Source organism: Chiroxiphia lanceolata, chromosome 9 (genome assembly GCF_009829145.1).
Source record: "Chiroxiphia lanceolata isolate bChiLan1 chromosome 9, bChiLan1.pri, whole genome shotgun sequence".
Taxonomy (NCBI): domain Eukaryota; kingdom Metazoa; phylum Chordata; class Aves; order Passeriformes; family Pipridae; genus Chiroxiphia; species Chiroxiphia lanceolata.
Genome location: NC_045645.1, coordinates 24,305,939 through 24,324,979, shown reverse-complemented (window position 1 = coordinate 24,324,979; position 19,041 = coordinate 24,305,939). Strand labels below are relative to the sequence as shown.

Genomic DNA, 19,041 nt, shown 5'->3' with positions numbered 1-19,041 from the left:
TGTGTCCAGTGTTACTGGAGAGCCGCGGTGTGCCGTGCCATGCCATCAGCACCGCTTCCCTGGGACCTAAAGGAATGGAGGGTGAGAGCCAGGCTGTTCTCAGGAGCCAGGGTGGTCATAAGGACGGCTTTGCGTCCCCCAGCAGCCCCCTGGCACACCGCAGGGGCGGGAGGCTCAGGTTTGCCGGGTGCGGACCGGCAGTGCGGGCACTTTGGGAAGGCGGGTCGCATCCTCCCGGAGCAGCCCCACGCGCGGGGTCGGACCGCAGCCTCCTTCGGGCGGGAGATGCCCGAGCGCCTCGGGGGCGGCCCGAGCAGCGGGCTGGCGCTGCGGGGAGCCCACGCCGCAGGTGGGAAGCGCCGCCCGGGGCGGCCCCGGTCCCGCCCCGCCGCCCGCTCGGCCCCGCCCGGGCCCCGTCCCGTCGCCGAAGGAGGGAGGACCGGGAGAGGACCGGGGAGGAGGGACGGAGGGAGGGAAGCCCGGGTGGGAGGGAGGAGCGGGGCGGGAGCCCGGGCCGGTCCCGCCCGCCCCGCCGCGCCGCACCTGAGCGAGCAGCGGCGGCTCCGCGCCGGCCCCGGCCCCTCCGCCGCCCGCCCATGGCTCGGCCGCTGCCGCTGCTGCTCTGCCTGGCCGCGCTGGGCGCCGGCTGCCGGGCAGGGACCACCCCTGCCGGCACGGCCGGGCCCTCCGCAGAGCCGCTGCAGGACGAGGCGGACAACCAAGAGAACATTCTCTCCCAGGTACCCGCGGGGGATGCAGGCGCTGCCGGCGGGGATGATGCGCGCAGCCTGCGGGGTGCTGGGGGATGCCGGGTGTACGTGCTTGACGGTGCTGGGGTATGCAGTGCACAGCCCGGGTGATGCTGTGTGCACCCTGAGCGATGCTGGGTGATGCTGTGTGCACCCTGGGTGGTGCTGTACACAGCCTGGACGATGCTATGTGTTGCTGTGCATGGTCAGCGATGCTGGGTGATGCTGCGTACTCACCGGTGAGCACTGGAGAGAGTTCATCACCCGGGGTGCAGTGAACTCTCTGAAGCCCATCTGGGAGCAGTTCACAGCCTCCATCCTATCATTTCCCCGAAGGGGACTCGGAAAACGGGGAGTTTCTTGGGAGGGGAATTAGTGGAGCCTCTTTGTGTGCAGAGGGGAGGGATCCAGGCTCTTTCCCTGCCAGTGGGATGCGGTGGAGGTTTCTGTTAGACTTGGCCGATCAGACGGTGTGTGATTATCTGCCCTCGGAAATGGCTAACGCAGGGACTATTGGAAACGTACCGCCAAAGTTATTTTTGTGCTTGGGCTTTCAGAAGCGCTGTCTGCAAATCTCCGTAAAGGAAATTCCTGGCATTGTATAGGGCTAATCAGAAATACTACTTCACCACCAGGTTATGCTGCTTATAGGGTGGCTTTCAGTCACTCTTCCAGTGTACCGTTACCTTGTTTGCCTGTGTAAAAAAGTCTTGTTCTGGGTAGCAGGTGACTTATTGGGTCTTTTGGACGTGGAGCATTAAAAGACAGCAGGATGGTGTTCGTATTTAAAATCCTTGTATTTGAAATTCAAAGCAGCATTCTGCACACAGTGGAATAAAAAATACTGTGTTGTAAGAAGCCAGTTTTTATTCCCCTTGTAGGCAGGGGTCAGAAAGCTTTGCAATCTCTAGAAAGCTTCTTGGTTGGCAGATTTTGGAAAAGCCGGCCAGTTTCCTCGAGGTTTGGGGTATCGAAAGTGTCGTCGTTTTGACCTAAAGGTCTAGGCTGTCCTTGCTGTGCAGGCAGAGGACGGGAGGTTGGCTAACTGCGGTGACCTGTGCTCAGCTGTTAGGTGACTACGACAAGGTGAAGGCGGTGTCTGAAGGCTCCGACTGCCGGTGCAAATGCCTGGTCAGACCCCTGGGCCGCGGCGCCTGCCAGAGGATTAACGAAGGCGCTTTCAGAGCAGAGGATTTTTACACGGTGGAAACCATCACGTCAGGACCCAGCTGCAAGTGTGCGTGCGTGGCCCCCCCCTCGGCCCTCAACCCTTGTGAGGGGGACTTCAGGCTAAAGAAGCTGCGGGAGGCAGAGAGCAGTGACCTGAAGGTAGGAGAGCATCTTGAGCTTGGGACTCTTTGGGGAGTGGGAGGTCTTCTGAAGCCTTTTCTTTCAGAGCTTTTTCTAAAAAAAAAAAATATTTCCCAGACTTTTTTTTCTAAACCATCTCCTACTTATTTTTATGTCCGCATGTCTGATATAAAAATCAAGCTCAGCTTAAGGGATTGATTCGAGCAGCTGCAGTGGATGATTCACTCGATTGATCCCATGCTGCCTGGGTTCCACCGTGGCTATCTCTGCTGGAAGTCCAGGAGGAACTTGGGCTGCTCCCTGCCCTTTGTCCAGCTCCAAATGTCCCTGGGGCACGGCTCTGCTCTGCTCAGCAGCTGTCAGGTCTTTTTCCTGTTGCAGAGAGGGACTCCCAAAGACCCATACAGAAAAGCTGTTTTGGCTTCTGTGGGCCAAAAGCTACTGATGCGTCAGCGTGAGGGTGTGTTGCACAGCTGGCAGATGGCAGGATGGGTTTGTTGTTTTAAATGCTGACACTTCTCTACTATTTAGTATTTTATCTCTCTAGTAATATAGAACTCTTTTCCGAACATGACAGTGTTTGTTCTACATACTCCTGACTTCCACTGGATTCTTGGTTTTGCTGGTGGAGCAGCTGGCAGCAAACCCTGCTGAGTTTTCAAGTTTTCTACCAGTGTAGGGCAGCAGAAAGTGCCACTGGCTTGGTCCAGCCCTGGGGAGTCCCTGGAGCAGAAGGCTGAATGCTGGTGGCACTGGTGTGGGTGGCAATGGGATGTACCCTGGGGCAGCCCTGCTTGTCCCAGCTTTGGGGGGAAGGGAGGCGGTGTGTGAGATGCTGTGGGGCAGCCTGCCACTGAGGCCACCACCACCATGGGCTTGTTCTAATTAATTTGGAGCTTCAGGATGTGTTTCATCTTGTCCAACTGCAGACAGTTAGCAGCTTCTTGTCCAAGCGCCCCTGCAGCTAGGGAAGATAAACAGGCACAGGCAGACAATCCATCATTTCAGGGAAGGAGGAGTCCCAGTCTAGAGTTGTTTGGTGGTCCTTCGTCTGGGGGAGAAGCCAGGATGTCACACGTGGTCTTAGATAAGGAGTTGTGAGCTCTCTGTGTTAGGGGAGGGGACACCCTGTAGTCCCTTGCCAGGAGGCAGGCAGAGCTCTTTCACCTCACATCTCTCTAGCTCTCTCACATCTAGCTCTCTCCCCATCCTCTCTGGGGCTGGTCAGCCTCCAGGAGGAGCAGAGTGGTGTGGCGAGCTGCGCCCTTGGCTCCAGCTGCTCTTCCCACCGGGGAGCTGCTCACAGCCAGCTGTGGTGTGAAAGCCTGTCCTCTAGGAACTGGCCCCGGCTCCCCTGCTCATTTCGCAAGGATTCGCGGCCAAACGATTTCACAAGATTTATCCAAACATACACACGCAGGGGTTTTCTTTGCTGTGGAAGTCCATCCCCAGGAGCTGTGAAGCAGGATTGTTTTCTCAGAGCCCCTCCTGCTGTTGGGCTCACTGGGAGCAGCCAGTTCTCTTAGGAGAAGCTGGGAATAGGAGAGGACAGAGCTCCAGTACTTATGTGACTCGTGAGGAACAGCTCCTGCACTCCTCAGCACAGGGCCGGGTCAGCCCCAGGGGTATAGCTCTCTTTGCTGGTCCGAGGAGCATCACCCTTGCCCAGTCCAGCAGTGGGAAGTGCACAGGGTCATGCTCTGTATGTGTTTTGTTTTACCAGACTTTCTTATGCTCTGACTCAAAAGCCCTGGACACTCCACGTGTGGGAAGTTCCCTCCCTTATGATGAGTGGGCTGGAGGATGTGTCCCTGAGGGAATGGTGAGAAAGAGGGATAAACACAGAGAGAAAAGTCCAGGCAGCAGGAATGTACGTCTGGGCACCCCAACTCAGTCGAGTGGCTGTGCTGGGCATCCCAGCTGAAGATTTCAGTCCCACCTGTGTCTTTAATGAGGTCCCATGGGAATTCATGGACCATCAGACCAGTGGGAGTGTAAGTCTGCGGTGGATGAAGGGAAGGAAGCATTGAGTTGATAGGAACATCAGTGTGGTCTTTTGGGGAGGGTCAGCATGGTGCTGGCAGGGAGTAGCTTAATCAAAGATCTGTTTTTGTGAAATGGCAACATGCTGCTCCTCTGCTTGTAGGCACAGCATGTGTTGTGGGGTCTCGGGTGCAGAGTCAGTGCAAGGAATCTGTGTTCAGGATGGTTTGAAAGGAGGTTAATAAAGTCTGTAACCTTTGTGCATTGATGGAAATTATCCAGCCTGGAGGGAAAGCACATGTCTCCAGTGGCTGTCTGGCAGGCTGTGTGCATTGTATCGGTCGTCTCCATCCAGCCCTCAGTGGAAAGTGGATGCATAGCCATAAAACAGCTCTTGTCTCTTAATGCTGCCATTTTATCTGGCCCAAAAAATCTTTCCTTTGCTGTCAGCTCCACAGGGAGACTGCAGAGGCTGGGGTGGAAACTACGAGTGCTGCCAGCAGTGCTGCCTGTGATTCTCCCATGTTTATGAAGCTCTGTTGACCAGTTTGTAGCTGCTTGGAGAAAATGTCATTGCCCTGTAGTAATTCCATGCACTGAAAATCCTTCTCAGCCATTGGGGCTCTAAGGTCTGCAGCACCATGTGGACATGTGGGGACACATGGGACTGGAGGGAGGAGACGTGTGGGAGCCGAGGCAGGGAACGGGCCGGCTTCTCCTCAGCCTTTCCATGGTCAGCACTGTCCTCTGTGGAGGAGCACCAGGACCCAGACAAAAGGCAGAATGAGGGTATTGCTGTCCAGATCCCCAGGACTGGTGAGCAAGGGCTGATGCTGGGTAGGACAAGGGGACACAACCCTTCCTGCTGTGGGACAGGGGTGAGTTAAATACAGGGTGTCTTGGTTGCAGGAGAGGACAGCATCCCTCTGATAGAGTTGTTCTCCAGGAAGCAAACTGTTATCAGGCTGGCACTGAATGTCTGGTTCTTCACTCTTGCGTTTGGGAATATTTTAAAAATTTTTAACAAGTTTCTTCTTGTTCCAGGAAAAAAAGCACAGGATGGCACAAACTCAGAGTCTGATCTCAAACTCACTTTTATTTGAGCTGCCTTTCTCTTGTTGCCTCTTTTGCTGGCAGTCACATCACTGTAGCTAATCCTTTGGGCTTGCAGGAGAGCCTGCCTAGAGCTGGCAAAGAGAGCAGTGCTTCTCCTTGTTCTGCTACTAATCCCCAGCACCCAAAATGTGCTCCCAAAGCCCCGAAGCTCTGCAGAGGTATAGCACGTTGCTCTGCATGCTGTGCTCTGACCGGGACAGCAATGCAGCAAGGCTGTGTAAGCGAAAACTCGCTTTTTAATAAACTTCTTGTACTCAGATGGGTGCATCGCCCTTGACTTTTCAGCTGAGGAAACCACTCAAGGCACACGATAGCAAGTGCTGCTGCCTGACTGTGCTCCCTTTGCCTTGCAGCTGTCTTCCATCATGGAGATGCTGGAAAGTGCCTTTTATGGCTTAGACCTTCTGAAGCTGCACTCGGTCACAACCAAGCTGGTGGGTCGGGTGGAAAAGCTTGAGGAGGTAAGATGAATCCTGCTCTCCCTTGAGGTTGTTGCCTTCGGTGGGAATTGCTTCCAGTTAAGTTCCTGGTACCTTTGGTGCATTCAGAGCCTTGTTGCTTTTGGAAGAAATGTTAATTAACTATTTGGCTCAAACTAAACCAGGCCAGACTAGACTCCCCCCCACTCCTCACTGGCAGTGCCCATCACATCACCACCCCATCAGCCTTGCCTGATCCTCTCCAGCTCCCCCCATCCCTTGGGGCCCAAACTGGGTACAGGATCCCAGCTGTGGCCTCGCTAGGAGCAGTATCTCCTTGGGGTCAGAAGGGCCTGCTGTTAAGTTTTTCCTCTTCTCAGTTTTACATCTGTGCTGGTTGCTCTCAACAGGCTGCTTTTGTGCTGTTTGATGTGGGGGCGAGAGGTTCAGGGCTGGTGCTGGGGTACACTCAGCAGGACGGCAGGGAGCCAAGGAGCTCAGATTCCTGAAGGACCAAGTTACATCTTGGCCTGCGTTAAAAAAGAGCAGAACCCTCAACCTTCCATTCTTTTTAGAGCAGATTTCCAGTGAAATAATTTTCACTTCCATATAGTTTAATATTTCTTTGGCTAGCACAGCCTAGGGTTTGCAGTTTGTTAAGCTGTGCTCAGCTATGTAGCAACAGGTTGCCAGATTAAATACTGGAGTTTTCTCCCGTGGTCCGTATCTGGGACAGTAATTCCACATTCTTGTCGGAGTGGAGCAGTCCCGTTTGTCTCCAGCCAGAGGCTGAGAGGCGGTGATTTATAAAGCCAAAATTCCACTTGCAAAGTGTTTTTGGGAAGGCATGGCATGCTCCATCCCAAGGTCAGGAAGAAGACAGCTGGGAGGAGGAGGCTTGCCTGAGGGGCTCTGGATTGACCCAAAAAGGGGAAAAGGGGTTTTGATGTCTAAAAATAACAAAGCACCAATGTTCCTGTTTGCAATCCCACCCTCTTCCTGTGGTTTAGAGTGTTCTCCAGTGATTACTTGGGTTTGCCAAGGGATTACTTCAAGTGGGGTTATCACTGCACTCTGCTTCAGTGCCAAAGTGGCCCTACTTACCAGCTGGGTCCTGTGGGGGGGGTTCAGAGCCAGCAGTGCTGGTGGCTCTTTGGGCACGTGGGGTGACCTTGCAGCCTGGTCCCTCTGCTCACAGCCTGTCGCAGAGAGGCAGACAGGCAGAAAGCTCAGTCTGGCTGAAGTAGTTTGGACAGAGATGGAGCAGTAAAGGTGTAGGAGCAGGGAATTCACAGGTTGGAGTCTTTAATTTCCCAGAACCAGGGCTGCAGAGTCATGTAAAAGCAGCTGAAGCTGCCTACAGGCACTGGGCTGGGATGGAGAAAGACAGGATGCATGGCAGTGCAGGCAGCAGGTGTGAAACGCCTCCTGCTGCTGGCTTAGCACGGAAATTCCTGTTGAGAGGACGTGGAGGAGGATCACACCCTGCATCGGCCACGGGGTCTGACACAATGGACAGCTGAGATGCTGAACAAGAGCCTGGCACGGCTTCAAAGCACTGCCCTCCCAGGCGGGTGTGCTTTTGGCAGCTGCTCTGCAGCGAAGCCACGGAGTGGCCTCCAGCAGCATCACAGGCCAGGCTTTGGTGGTGCCTCCCTGCTCAAGGGGAGGAAGATTTTATCCCTAAGCAGGTTGTAAGCCAAACATTACACAGAATAAATGATAAAGGCACAAGGCTGTTGGAATCAGTCATCCTCTCCAAAGGAGGATGGTGTCAAAAGCTGCTCCTGTGCTGATCCTAGGAGAGCATCACGAGAAGACCTGCTTACTGCAGCAAAACACTTGCTGAAAATTTCCTGTGTCATTGGATTCGGCCTCAAAACCTGTGACTCACAATTTCTGGATAAAGACTGGGAATTCAGATGCATGTGGAGGAGGCTGGGGGTTAACTGAGCTCAGGATGGAATTTTTGCAGAGATTAGAAGGTTTTGTGAGTTGTTTCCAGTATAAAAAGGTCTCTTATTCAAGTGATGTCCATAAAGGGAAGGAACCCCCAAACTCCCAGACCACAGAACCAGCACCTTCTCCAGAGAGGCAGATCCTCTGCTTTGTCTTTAGCTCACAGCTGTCACATCAGCTGGTCATTTTGAGGTCACAGTTGGAGGTCATGGTGGGTTTTAAGAGAAATTAATGGCAGGACACTGAAAATGAAGCATCAGGGTAATCACCCACAGTCTCTGTGCAAAAGTGCTCTGATTGATGTGTCACCTTACTTAAAGCAGTTGCTGTTTGAGATGTAGAAGCCTGAGGAGTGATGAGCAGAGACTGCACAAACCCCTTGGGTACGGGGTGTGCCTGTTGTTGGGGAACTGAGAAGGGCGAAGGGTTTGCCTGCTTGATGAGCTGCAGCCAGCCCCAGCTCCCTCCTGGTCACAGGACAACTCTCTGAGTGTCACTGGCTCTTGTCCTGTCCCCACATTCTTGCTCTCTTCTGTGGGAGCAAAGGGTGATGGGGAAGAGCAGTCTCTGTGCAGGCACTGTATGGCCAGGCAGCAGGGCAGGACCAGGACAGCTGAAACCAGACCAGTGAGTTTCTGACCTCCAGGACATCCCTCGAAGGTCCAGCAGGCAGTGACCAGCCAGGATGGCATCCAGCTAGGAAAGTGAGGTTAATAAATGGGAGATGAACTTGTTGCCACAGGCCAAGGACACCAGGCTGAGACTTTAGGTATTTTAGGTATTATTGTCTTTTCCTCTTCCATGACCCAGCAAGCGTAGCTGAAGATGGGTGTTGAAGAACCTCATGGCCATTCTCCTGCTCCATGGGGACCTGTGGAAAAGAGTGGATCTTGGATGTGCACACGAGGGATGGGGTTTCTGAATCTCACTAGGGTCAGGGGGCATCTTCTTAGCAGCTAAAGTGTCTCAGCTGTAAACCCAGGATGGTAGCACAGAGCTGCTTTCTGGCTCCTGGGCTGTGGTTTGGGGGCCATGGAACATCCCTTGACTATAAGTGGGGTAAAGTCTCCTCTCTTGCTTCTCTAGGGCATGTCCAGGAACTTCACACAGGAAGGTCACCGTGCAGGAGCCAGTGGGGAGGAGAGTCTGCAGGATCCCTCCAGCAGGGACAGGGAGAACTGCTCCAGGCTCCTCACCAACAGCCTCACAGACATCGAGGGCTCACTGCAGCGGGATGCGGAGGCTGCCTACACACACGCAGAGGTCCGGCTGCCCAAACACGCTCGATGTCACTGTTGCTGCACCAGCCAGCCCTGGGGGTGTCTCCTGGAGGTGGCCCCGGGCCGGTGGTTTTTTTCTCGGCTCGGGTGACCCTGTTTCCGTGCCTCCAAATCCAGCCCGCTTCTCTCGGCACAGCCCAGCTGCCGCCTGGGCGGGATGTAGGTGGGAGCAGAGGGAGGTTGCTCCCTGAGCCTCCCCCCTTCCCACGGGGTTGTTGGTTTTCGAGGTCAGCAGTGGCTGAACTGCTCGGAAAGCGTGATGTCATTGTGGGGCCGGCTGGGAAGCGGTGGGAAACTCAGAGCCTTTGATTAGCAGGGCTTGGGGCTCCGTGGAGGGACAGCCTGTCGCCTGCCCTCCCTCCCTCCCGGGCAATTACCCCTCCACAGAAAGCCCCTGCGCCTGGCAGGCTCCAGGCAGAGGCTTGGGCATCTCTGGCTCTGGCACCCAGCCCCAGACTGGGGGGGGACCCCGTGGGGTCTGCCCAGCATGGCAACATCCTCAGCCTGGGGCAGCAGTTTTTGTGCAGCCTCAGAGAGGGGTGAGAGGGGTGTTTTGAGAAAAGGTCTGTCCAGGGTGTCCTGATGCATTTGCTGCTTCAGCAGTGAGATGTAGCATGGCCTCATACTCCCCTTATCCCTGCTGGGCAACTCCTGGAGCATCCTGCCCTCACCACTGCAGGGCAAAAGGTGTCTAGGGAGGGAAACATCATTTCCAGCTCAAACAGAGGTGCTCAGCTCCTAAGGATGGCAACAGCCTGCACTTGCCCCCCCTGGGTGCTGCAGATCCTGTGTGGGGGTGGGCTCCTCAAGCCCTGGTGGGAAGGGTGGGCTCCCACACCTGCACTGTGTGTTGGCAGGTGGGGAAATGGTCCCAGCCGTGCCGTGCCAGCACACTCTGCCCCAGGGAGAGCCGTGCCCCAGGCAGGGGATGTCCGGCCATGCTCCCAGCCCTGCTCCCCCTGCTCCCCACGCCGAAAGCTGAGCAGCTGCTGCCTGCTGGAGGGGAGCCAGCCCCAGTCAGGAAGGGGAGCGGAGTGTGGGGCTTTTATTACCCCGAGTGACCTCATTTCCCAATATGCCCTTTTTCTCACTGTTAATTGCAGCAGGGCCCATCTTCTCAGCCAAATGGGCACAGCTTCAACCTTCAGGCTGGCTTTCCGATTTCCTTTAATGAGATGAAATCCTTAAGACATGAGCTGCCGCAGCTGGTCCCTGCCCCGGGGTGTTCCCGGTCCCTGCCTCTGGGGGGGTTCCTGGTCCTGCTGGGAAGGTACCTTCAGCCTCTCTGCCTTGTGAAAGCTCGGTGCACATTGCACTCTCTCTACAGATCAGCTGCCAGCACTGCTCCCTGGCATGCAAGGGAGTGGATCTCACTCTGCCTGCCTGTCCTGCATCCCACAGCCTGTGCCTTATTGAATGCTGAGTCCTGGAATTGCAGGGTGGCACCAAGGATATGCAGGAGCAATGCTGGTCTGCCATCCCTCCTGGAGGGTTTCCCATGTCAGAAGGGACTGAGGGTGACCCTGAAGAAGGAGGGAGCACAGAGCTCCTATCTAGTTCTGGACTGGCCAGCCTGACCTGCCCTGTCCCCAAAATGCTGCATTTCTGGCCTATCCAGTAACAATGTTCTGTGTCTCTTCCAGGGCAAATATGAAGAAAGATTCCTGAAAGATGAAACCATATCCCAGCAGATCAACTCCGTTGAGTCCCTCCCAGAGCTGCACCTCTCTCTGGAGGAAAAGAAGCCTGAGCAGCTCTTGCAAAGGAAGCTGAGGGTGAGGACCCGGCCTCCTTCCAAGCCCACCATTGTCCGAGGGGTCACCTACTACAAAGCCCAGTCCACTGAGTCGGAGAATGACATCGAGGAGCAACGTGAGTTGGGTATGCAGCCACGGTCAGTGGGATGGCTGGCTGTGTCCTGTGGAAAAACCAGTGTCCACCCCTGAGTCCTGCCTCATCCCCTGGGAATGCGTGGGCAAAGTGTGTGGGAGCAGCAGGGGGAGGAGGCAGGAGGAGGTGGGATGACTGGTACTTCACTGCTATGCAGCCTGTGAGCCCTGTATGTGGAGCAATGCAGCATTGTTATTCCATGGAAAATCCCTGCTAGCTAAAGAAATAGGTCACTGCTTCAGCTTAAAACACCCAATACCAACACCTTTCCAAAAGTTTCTGCAGTGGCTAGGGAGCCCCAGTGGTCCCCGTGCCCTGGATGAGGCACCCCCTTTGGCATCCCAGGTCAGGTGGATGGGATCTGGCTGGGCATGCAGCTGAGTTTCCATCCTGCCCCATCTCTGGAGGCTGGCAGGACAGATTTGCTCTCTGTCACCTCCTGCTCTGCCCTGCCTGGGGTGGTGGATGGGGCTGGGAAGGGGTCTCACTGACCTCCTAACATGAGCACCGTCAGCCTCTGCAGTTCACACAGCCCTTCTCTGACTGGAAGGGGAGAGGGAATGCATGTGGGCTTAGTACAAGACAGACTGCAGAAGTGGGCAGGGGGCCAGCACGGAGGGGCCAACACAGAGGGACTGTGGGGGATTGTGGGGTGACACCTGTGTCTGTATTTGGCAGCGGACGAGCTGTTCAGCGGGGACAACACAGTGGACCTGCTGATCGAGGACCAGCTCCTGAGGCCCAACAGCAGGGCAGGCGAGGGTGTGAGGAAGCCCTCCCCAGTGGGATGGCCCCCCACCCCTGGCAGTGCTCCCACCACCCCGCCGGCTGCTGACAGTGCTGCGACGGCCACGGTGCCCCTGTCACCTGCCACATCCACAGACCCCACACCAGACCCCAACGCTGTGAACTGGCTGACCCCCACCCCAGAGACCGTGACTGCCCCAGCAGGGCTGGTGGAGGAGGGGACCCCACAGCTACTGGCAGCTTTGGACACAGCCATGGAGAACCTGCCCCCAGCCACCACTGCTGGGGCCTGGAGTGACATGGAGAGCAGCCCAGGAGTCTGGGGACAGGCAGGCACACCCCCAACACCGGTCAGCCCCCCTACCCCAAAGGAGGGCCTGGAGGAGGAGGACATCAGGAACATCATTGGTGAGTGCCTGCAGGTCCAGCACCGACCCATCTGTGGGGTTGACTGGGGGCTGGCTTGTGCCCACAGCATGTCCGGCTGGGCTTACTTGCTTATTAATTCTGGAACCTACTGTAGTCTCCCCCAGTTTTAGGGGCTGGGCTGGGCAGGGCAAAAAAAGGCCTCCCTGGACATGGACCCAAAACAGGTAGCAGCCTCAGCTGGGACAGGGCCATGGCTGAGGCTGTGAGGAGATGTTTGCAGGATCTGTTCAGTGCTACTGGGTCCTGTGAGGCTGCAACTGGGCTGAGGTAGCAGGGGGTACCTGCTGGGTGGGTAAGAGGCTGGAGGGGGGGATGCTCAGCCCAACAGGGGCAAGGAGAGTGTGGCCACCCTGCCTGGGGCCTCACAACCCCTTCTCTGCCCATGCAGGGCGCTGCAAGGACACACTGTCCACCATCTCGGGCCCCACCACCCAGAACACCTATGGACGCAATGAGGGAGCCTGGATGAAGGATCCCCTGGCCCGGGAGGAGCGAATCTATGTCACCAACTACTACTATGGGAACACGCTTGTGGAGTTCAGGAACCTCGACAATTTCAAGCAAGGTGGGTTTTTTCACCAATTCTGAAGCCACGCTGGCTGCTGCTCGGCTGATCCAAGTAGCATCCTCCTTCCCAGGGATACTGGATCATGGGAGAGTGGTCTGCCTGGGGACCCCCCATCCTGGGGCCAGTACCTGGGTTCAGAGCATGGGGCAGGTCAGGCTGCAGCTAGTGGCTGTGGAGGGAGCACAGGCAGAGGTGGGGGCAGAGGATGCTGACAGCAGGGCCACCCACCCCAAAGCAGAGGGAGGGTTTCACCAGCAAGGTGTCTCTGCCCCGCAGGTCGCTGGAGCAACTCCTACAAGCTCCCATACAGCTGGATTGGGACGGGACACGTTGTCTACAACGGCTCCTTCTACTACAACCGGGCCTTCACGCGCAACATCATCAAGTACGACCTGAAGCAGCGGTACGTGGCCGCCTGGGCCATGCTGCACGACGTGGCCTACGAGGAGTCCACCCCGTGGCGGTGGCGAGGCCACTCAGACGTGGACTTTGCTGTGGATGAGAATGGGCTGTGGGTCATCTACCCGGCCATCAGCTATGAGGGCTTCAACCAGGAGGTGATCGTGCTGAGCAAGCTGAACGCAGCCGACCTCAGCACCCAGAAGGAGACCACGTGGAGGACGGGGCTGCGGAAGAACTTCTACGGGAACTGCTTTGTCATCTGTGGGGTCCTGTACGCGGTCGACAGCTACAACAAGAGGAATGCCAACATCTCCTACGCCTTTGACACGCACACCAACACGCAGATCATCCCCAGGCTGCTCTTTGAGAACGAGTACGCCTACACCACGCAGATAGACTATAACCCCAAGGACCGCCTGCTCTACGCCTGGGACAATGGCCACCAAGTCACCTACCATGTCATCTTTGCCTACTGAGACCCCCCCACCACAGTGGGGCACTGCAAGCCAGGGGCCACCAGCACCTTTTATTATTATTTTTATTGTTATTATTATTTTGTACAAATCGAAGAGTAAATGATGGGTTTTGTTTCAAGCTGGTTTTTTATGGTGGATTGTAGATCGATCCCCAGGCCAGAACCACCCCCTTTGTCTTTGCTGTATCCTTGCTTCTGATTTTCCTTCCCAGGGGAAGGAGGTTCTCCTTCGGAAGGGCAGATGGACCCTCCTGCCCAGGGAAGAGGAGGTGGCCATAGTCCTCCTGATGATGTTTTTAGCTGAAGATGATCAGCAAGACACCCTGAACCAGTACAAAGCTGGCCTCTCTGCTGTGGGCACCAGGTCCCAGCAGGATGCTGATGTCTGCCTGCCCTGGTGGAGGACCTGTGTGTCCCATGGGAATGTCCCGTCTCTCAGGACCATCTTCCCAGCTTCCCTTTGGAGATCCTGCTGTACAATGGGGCTGTGAGCGCAGCTCCAGCAGCCCCTGGTGCTGGCACTTACGCCAAGGACTGTCCCCTCCAGCTTGGGCTCTGCCCTTTGCAACCCCCTTGGGGGGTTCGGGTGCACCTTCAGCCCTGATTCACAGCTGGAGTGAGCTGGTGGCAGGAGGGGGATGCTGTAAATACGTGTAGATGGCTTTTGTTTGTTCATTTTGTAACCTAAAGTAGTCCCCCTTGGCATTTGCTGGGCGAAGGCTCTGTTCAACTGGGCACTGGGCTGCCTGGGCAGGGGGCTGTGGGGCTGGGGGAGCCCCGGGGGCTGGAGAGCCCTTGTCCTGCTGCTCCAAATCCTGCATTGCCTCTTGCAGGCTCAGCCTGGTCCTGGCTGTTGACCATCGGGATCCCCTCACAGAGGCAAAACCCTTGCCCTCCTGCCTACCAGCATCTTGTATTTACCTGCTGTCAGTAATAAAGGATCCAGTACCTTTGCAGCTGTTCGGGGCTTTCTTTGGCTCTGGTCCAACCCTTTGGGTGCATGGAAATACATGGGGGTGTTTTGGATTGGTTTTGGTTGGTCTGGGGAGACCCAACTTTCACACCAAAGGGGGAGGGACCCTAGGGAGCTCTAGGCCACTTGGAACTGGCACTGGGCCAAGTTCCAGTGGTCATGTCCAGCCCTGAAAAGAGCTTGTCTTTGTGATGTCAGCTGCACTGGGGTCACTCGGGCTGCAGTGAGACCCTTGTGGCCTTCTCTTTGCCAGGCTCCACTGGCAAAGTGGAGGAGCTCATGCAGGGTGCCCTTCTCAGGAGCAGGAGAGAGGTCTGGGTGCACGTGCCATGGGCAGTGCCAATGCTGTGCTGAGCAGAGTCACGCTGCAGCCCAAGAGACAGCAGACACAGCACAGGCCTTCTAGTCATTTGCCTAAGGAAAACAGCATTAATAAGCACAATAACGACGAATATTAATAATAAATAAAAGAAGGATTTTATTGCCTTCAGTGCCAGGGACACAGAGAACAGAACTACACAGGATGAGAGATGCTCTCCACCACTGGAGCCCATGGTGCTGACTGAGGATGCAGTGCTGTAGCAGTCCTGAGCCCCAAGCCTCTACCAGCAGCCCTTCCCAACGTGCTGGGCTGTGCCAACCCAGTAAATGCCCCCCACAGCAGTCGGCCATCCCTTCCTGGGACTGCAGGGGAGCCGTGTGCCTCTGGCTGGGGCACTGCCGGGGTTTTTATTTTTGAATATTGTGTGAGCTGGCCCACAGTCAGGTGGGGCCGGGGCCAGGAAAACGAACTGGTGCAAGGAGTGCAGCCAAACCCCTTGCCGAGCCCGGCTGCTTCCCAGCCGCGCGAGCGCCGAGAGGATGGGGGGGCCTGCGCAGCTTGCGCCGAGTACGTGGCAAAGGGCAAAGTTTTTCCATGGTGTTGCAAGGCACATACTTCACAGGGGTGTATTGCTCCTCATCCTCCTCCTCACTGCCCCTGGAGCTGTTTGTCTTGCTGCTGGATCAGCTTTTATTTCCTAACAGCCACATACACACACACTAATAATAATATTCATAGTTAAAAACCCCACACGAGCCAGTCAGTGCTCAGATCGTGAAGGGAAGGCAGCTGGTTGGCAAACCGAAGCCCATCATCTTCTGTGCGAACTGTAAAGGGGAAGAAAAATGCTGTAACATGCTGAAATCATTATGCAAGGCCGATGCTCTGCTGGCTCTCATCCCGGCTGAGCACCTCAGTGCCCAGCTCCTCGGCCCAGCTCTGGCCTGGGGCTCGGCCGGCAAACGTGGGACAGACTGAACAGAGCTCCACACTGGTTTTGGAACAGCAGCAGTCGGCTGCAGCTCCATGTTTGGGGCAAACAGCACAACCCCCCACTGCCTGGCAGGTGGCTGTCAGTGCTGGGAAGGCAGAGAGGGGTGTGTGGGGCTGAGTGTGCATTACGTGCGTGTGGTTTCAGGAGGAAGGTGCTGTGACTGTGTCCCTCTGAACTGAAGCAGCCCTTCTGCCCCAGCGGGGCCAGTGCTGCTCCACAGGCTGTTGTTAGCAGTGAAAAGTATTAAATAGCACACACAAAAAACAACCCAAACAAAAAACAGGAAAAAGAAACCAAACCCAAGAAACCAAAAACTTTGCAAATGCATCTGCTGCATTAAATCACCTCCCCTGGGCCAAGCCCCAGCCTTTAGCCAAGCAGCCACGTGGGCTGGGGGAGACAGCAGCAGTGTGCAGGAGAGTGCATGGACTTGAGGAGGTGTGGGGGGTGTGCACTGCCCTGTCAGTGTGGGCTGTGGTGCTTTAGTTGTAAGTGTAGGGTCCCACCACCCTTCTGGGTGGCAGTGGCTGGGCTGCCCCACAGCACCACTGCTACCCTGGGAAGCATTCCAGGGCTCCCCAGCAAGGGAGGCTGCACAGGCAGGGATCTGGGCAGCTGTGGGGGTTGATGTGGAGTGGGGCTGCCCGGTCAGGCCCAGCACAGCCATTCTGGAAGAAGGATGCTCCTGGGGTGCAGGGTCAGGGCTGGGTGGCTGGCCCAGCACGGGGTGTAGGGCTGCAGCAATCCCTGCACCTGCACCTGGGAGCTGGACACTGCTTCCTTCACACTGCAGGGAGAGAAGCCTGATCTCAAGCCTGGGTGTCTGCTGTGATGTCTCTGGGCAGGACATCAGGGTTCAGCACACCACCTCAGGAGGCAGCCTAACAGGGACAAAAATTGAAAACAACCCACAGTTTTGGACAATGCATAAGTAGCAGGGATGGCCTGTGTCCCCCCCACGCCAGCCCTGGGCAGCAGCTGCTGATGCCGACCCCAGGACTGCAGCGGTGCCTCACCCACACCTCTGGCACCAGGCATTGCTGCATGGGGCCCCCAGGGCTGAGCTGCATAATCCCTGGACAGGATGTGGTGGTTGGGTAGGGTCAGGCACAGGAATGGGCTCAGGGGGACTGCCCCTGCTGTGCTCATGTGCCAGGAGCCCCAGGACCCTGCCAGGATAGGGCTCAGTCTGGCGGCAGGACCTGCTGCATGTCGGATGCACCAGCTGTGCACTAAACCAGGAGCTACTGCGGGGATTTGACAATGGCCCTCAGGGCATGGGGCATCTCTGGGACGGAGGGGGACGAGCTGTAGAAGGTGTCGGTGTGATTTCTGCGCTGCTCTCGGAGGTATGGAGGGACAGATGAACTTTTGATGTGGAGGATCCTGGTGTCCATCACTTCACAGTCAATCTGCATCATCACCTCATAGTCCTGCCCATTGATGACATTCTCTGCAAAAGTAAGGATAAAAATAAGGTGAGAGTTAGCCCTGCAAGCTAATGACCCAAAAGCACCAAAAGCAGAGCTTTCTGGACCTTTTTTTTTGTCTGGAGCAGGAGCTGGAGGGGGGAACTCCCTTCCTTTATACAGCTCCACACATGGAGCTCCATCTCACACAACATGGCCCCAGCCTGCTTGTGACACCTCAAAGGCCCAGGCCACACTTAGCATGTGCAGCCACACTTAGAAACTAATATGTTTTTTATTTTCCCTTCCTTCATCTGCACATAATTACCGATGGAGTTTGCGCTGTACAACATTTATTACAGAACTGTTGTTCTTGAGCCACTAGAGTGTGGGGGTGATTGAAGATAAGGTTTATTTAAGAAAGCTGAATGTTTCACTTTGTGTAACCCTCTTGACACTGAGGATCTAGAGGAATTTCTTCATCAGATTATTAATTTAAAAAAGCTAAAATGTGATCTCTTAAAAGAATTAACTGTGCCTCGTTACCGTCCTGACCTGGCTGTTGTTCTTGGGCGATGTGGTGACACTGGGCAAGGCCACTATACTGAGAGACCTCTGGACACAAGGAGACCCAGACCAGCACAAGGGACCCTGGCTGCATCACCCCAGTGTGGCCCCAGGCCCAGCACATCTGCTGCTGCAGAAGCTCCTGGGCTTACAAGCAGAGGCTGTGCACATGGCCAGCATCTGCTGCCTGGATTTAAAGGTGGGAGACTATTCCCTGCATAGACAGTGTGCCCAGGAATGCAAGTTTGGCTTTCCAGGCACAACTAATCCTTGCCTTTCAGAGTCAGAAGACTGCCATTGGCAGGGTTCTCCTCCTGTGCTAAGGAGGATGGAAGATCACCTAATGGAAAGCGTATGGATTGGAGGAATGCAATATACATTACTAATTTTTACTGTTTTCCTGGATTAACTCTGACTTTGGATGACAGCTGACAACCACGGCCGGACCCTCTTGTACCCCACGCCACCTGTAGAAGCCATTAGATCAAGTATGTCTGGTAGAGAAATGAAAAGCAGGAGCAAACCCCTGCTAAGGGAGCTGAGAGGCTGCAAGGGAAATCAAAGCTCCCACCTGCAAGAAATGAAATGGAAAATGCTCTGTATGTGCCACTGAGACACCGAAGAAAGGAGCAGCTGTGCATGTCTCCGTGCCACTGACCCAAAAACCCTGACAAGCTCCTCCTCCCTCCTGTATGCCGTGCTGCTGATAAAGCCCTGCTATGACTCCAGATGCTGTGCCCCCAGCTGGTCCCCCCACAGGAGGGCCATCCCTCCAGGTCACCCTTTCTCTCAGCACACCCAAAGGGATGTGCTCTCAGTTCCCACCCAACAGACACAGCACCAGAGAGCAGAGGGGGTTCATGGTGCTGCTCAGGACAGGGGGCTGCACAGGGGAACAGAGGGGCATGAGGGGAAGCAAAGAGCCTGGAGACAGCAAATGGGAACAGATGGGCTCCCCTAGAGACACAGTTCCTCAGCTCTCATGCTGCAGTCGATAGGACCCCAGGGACCCCAGCTATGTGAGAAACAGTGCTCCAAAACCACAAGTGGGTGAGGTGGGATGGGACAGCGGCCAAGACCAGGAAAACCCCTTGGTAAGGCAGGGAAGAGTTTCCTGTGTCTGCCCACAGCAGCCAGCACAGCAGGCTATCATTAGGTTCCTGGGCATTGCACAAGACAGAGGAGAACAGCAACACCAGGAGCAGCCCATGCAAGAGAGGGAGCTGTGCTGTGTGGGGGGCAGAGGGGAGCACGGGAACCAGCTCAGACCATTCTGAACAGCTGGGATCCCGCTTCTCCCAGCACTGACACAGGCTCCCTTGTGACTACCTGTACCATGATTAAGTAAGCCATAGTCCTGCTACCCCCATGGCAAGAGGTGCTGTATCTTCTTAGGCTACCACAGTTGAAAATAATCACACTCATGACGAGCCTCTCTGGCCACCAGG

General features: G+C 55.7%; 2 protein-coding genes across 3 annotated transcripts in view; one reads left to right on the top strand and one right to left on the bottom strand.

Annotated features, from left to right (window-relative positions):
- Nucleotides 1-596: 596 nt before the first annotated feature.
- OLFML2B (olfactomedin like 2B) lies at nt 597-14,284 on the top strand. The gene is made up of 8 exons (XM_032697015.1): nt 597-740; nt 1,815-2,078; nt 5,513-5,620; nt 8,624-8,800; nt 10,461-10,689; nt 11,386-11,862; nt 12,272-12,448; nt 12,728-14,284. The coding sequence occupies exons 1-8, from the start codon at nt 597-599 to the stop codon at nt 13,327-13,329; spliced, it is 2,178 nt and encodes a 725-aa protein (XP_032552906.1). The 3' UTR covers nt 13,330-14,284.
- Nucleotides 14,285-14,755: 471 nt separating this feature from the next.
- Nucleotides 14,756-19,041, bottom strand: part of ATF6 (activating transcription factor 6) — a 77,431-nt gene continuing 73,145 nt past the window's right edge. For both annotated transcript variants that reach the window (XM_032696410.1, XM_032696411.1), the window contains exon 16: nt 14,756-17,070. In XM_032696410.1, the coding sequence (XP_032552301.1) occupies nt 16,862-17,070 (209 nt within the window). In that variant the 3' untranslated portion in view covers nt 14,756-16,861. The remainder of the gene's footprint in view (nt 17,071-19,041) is intronic.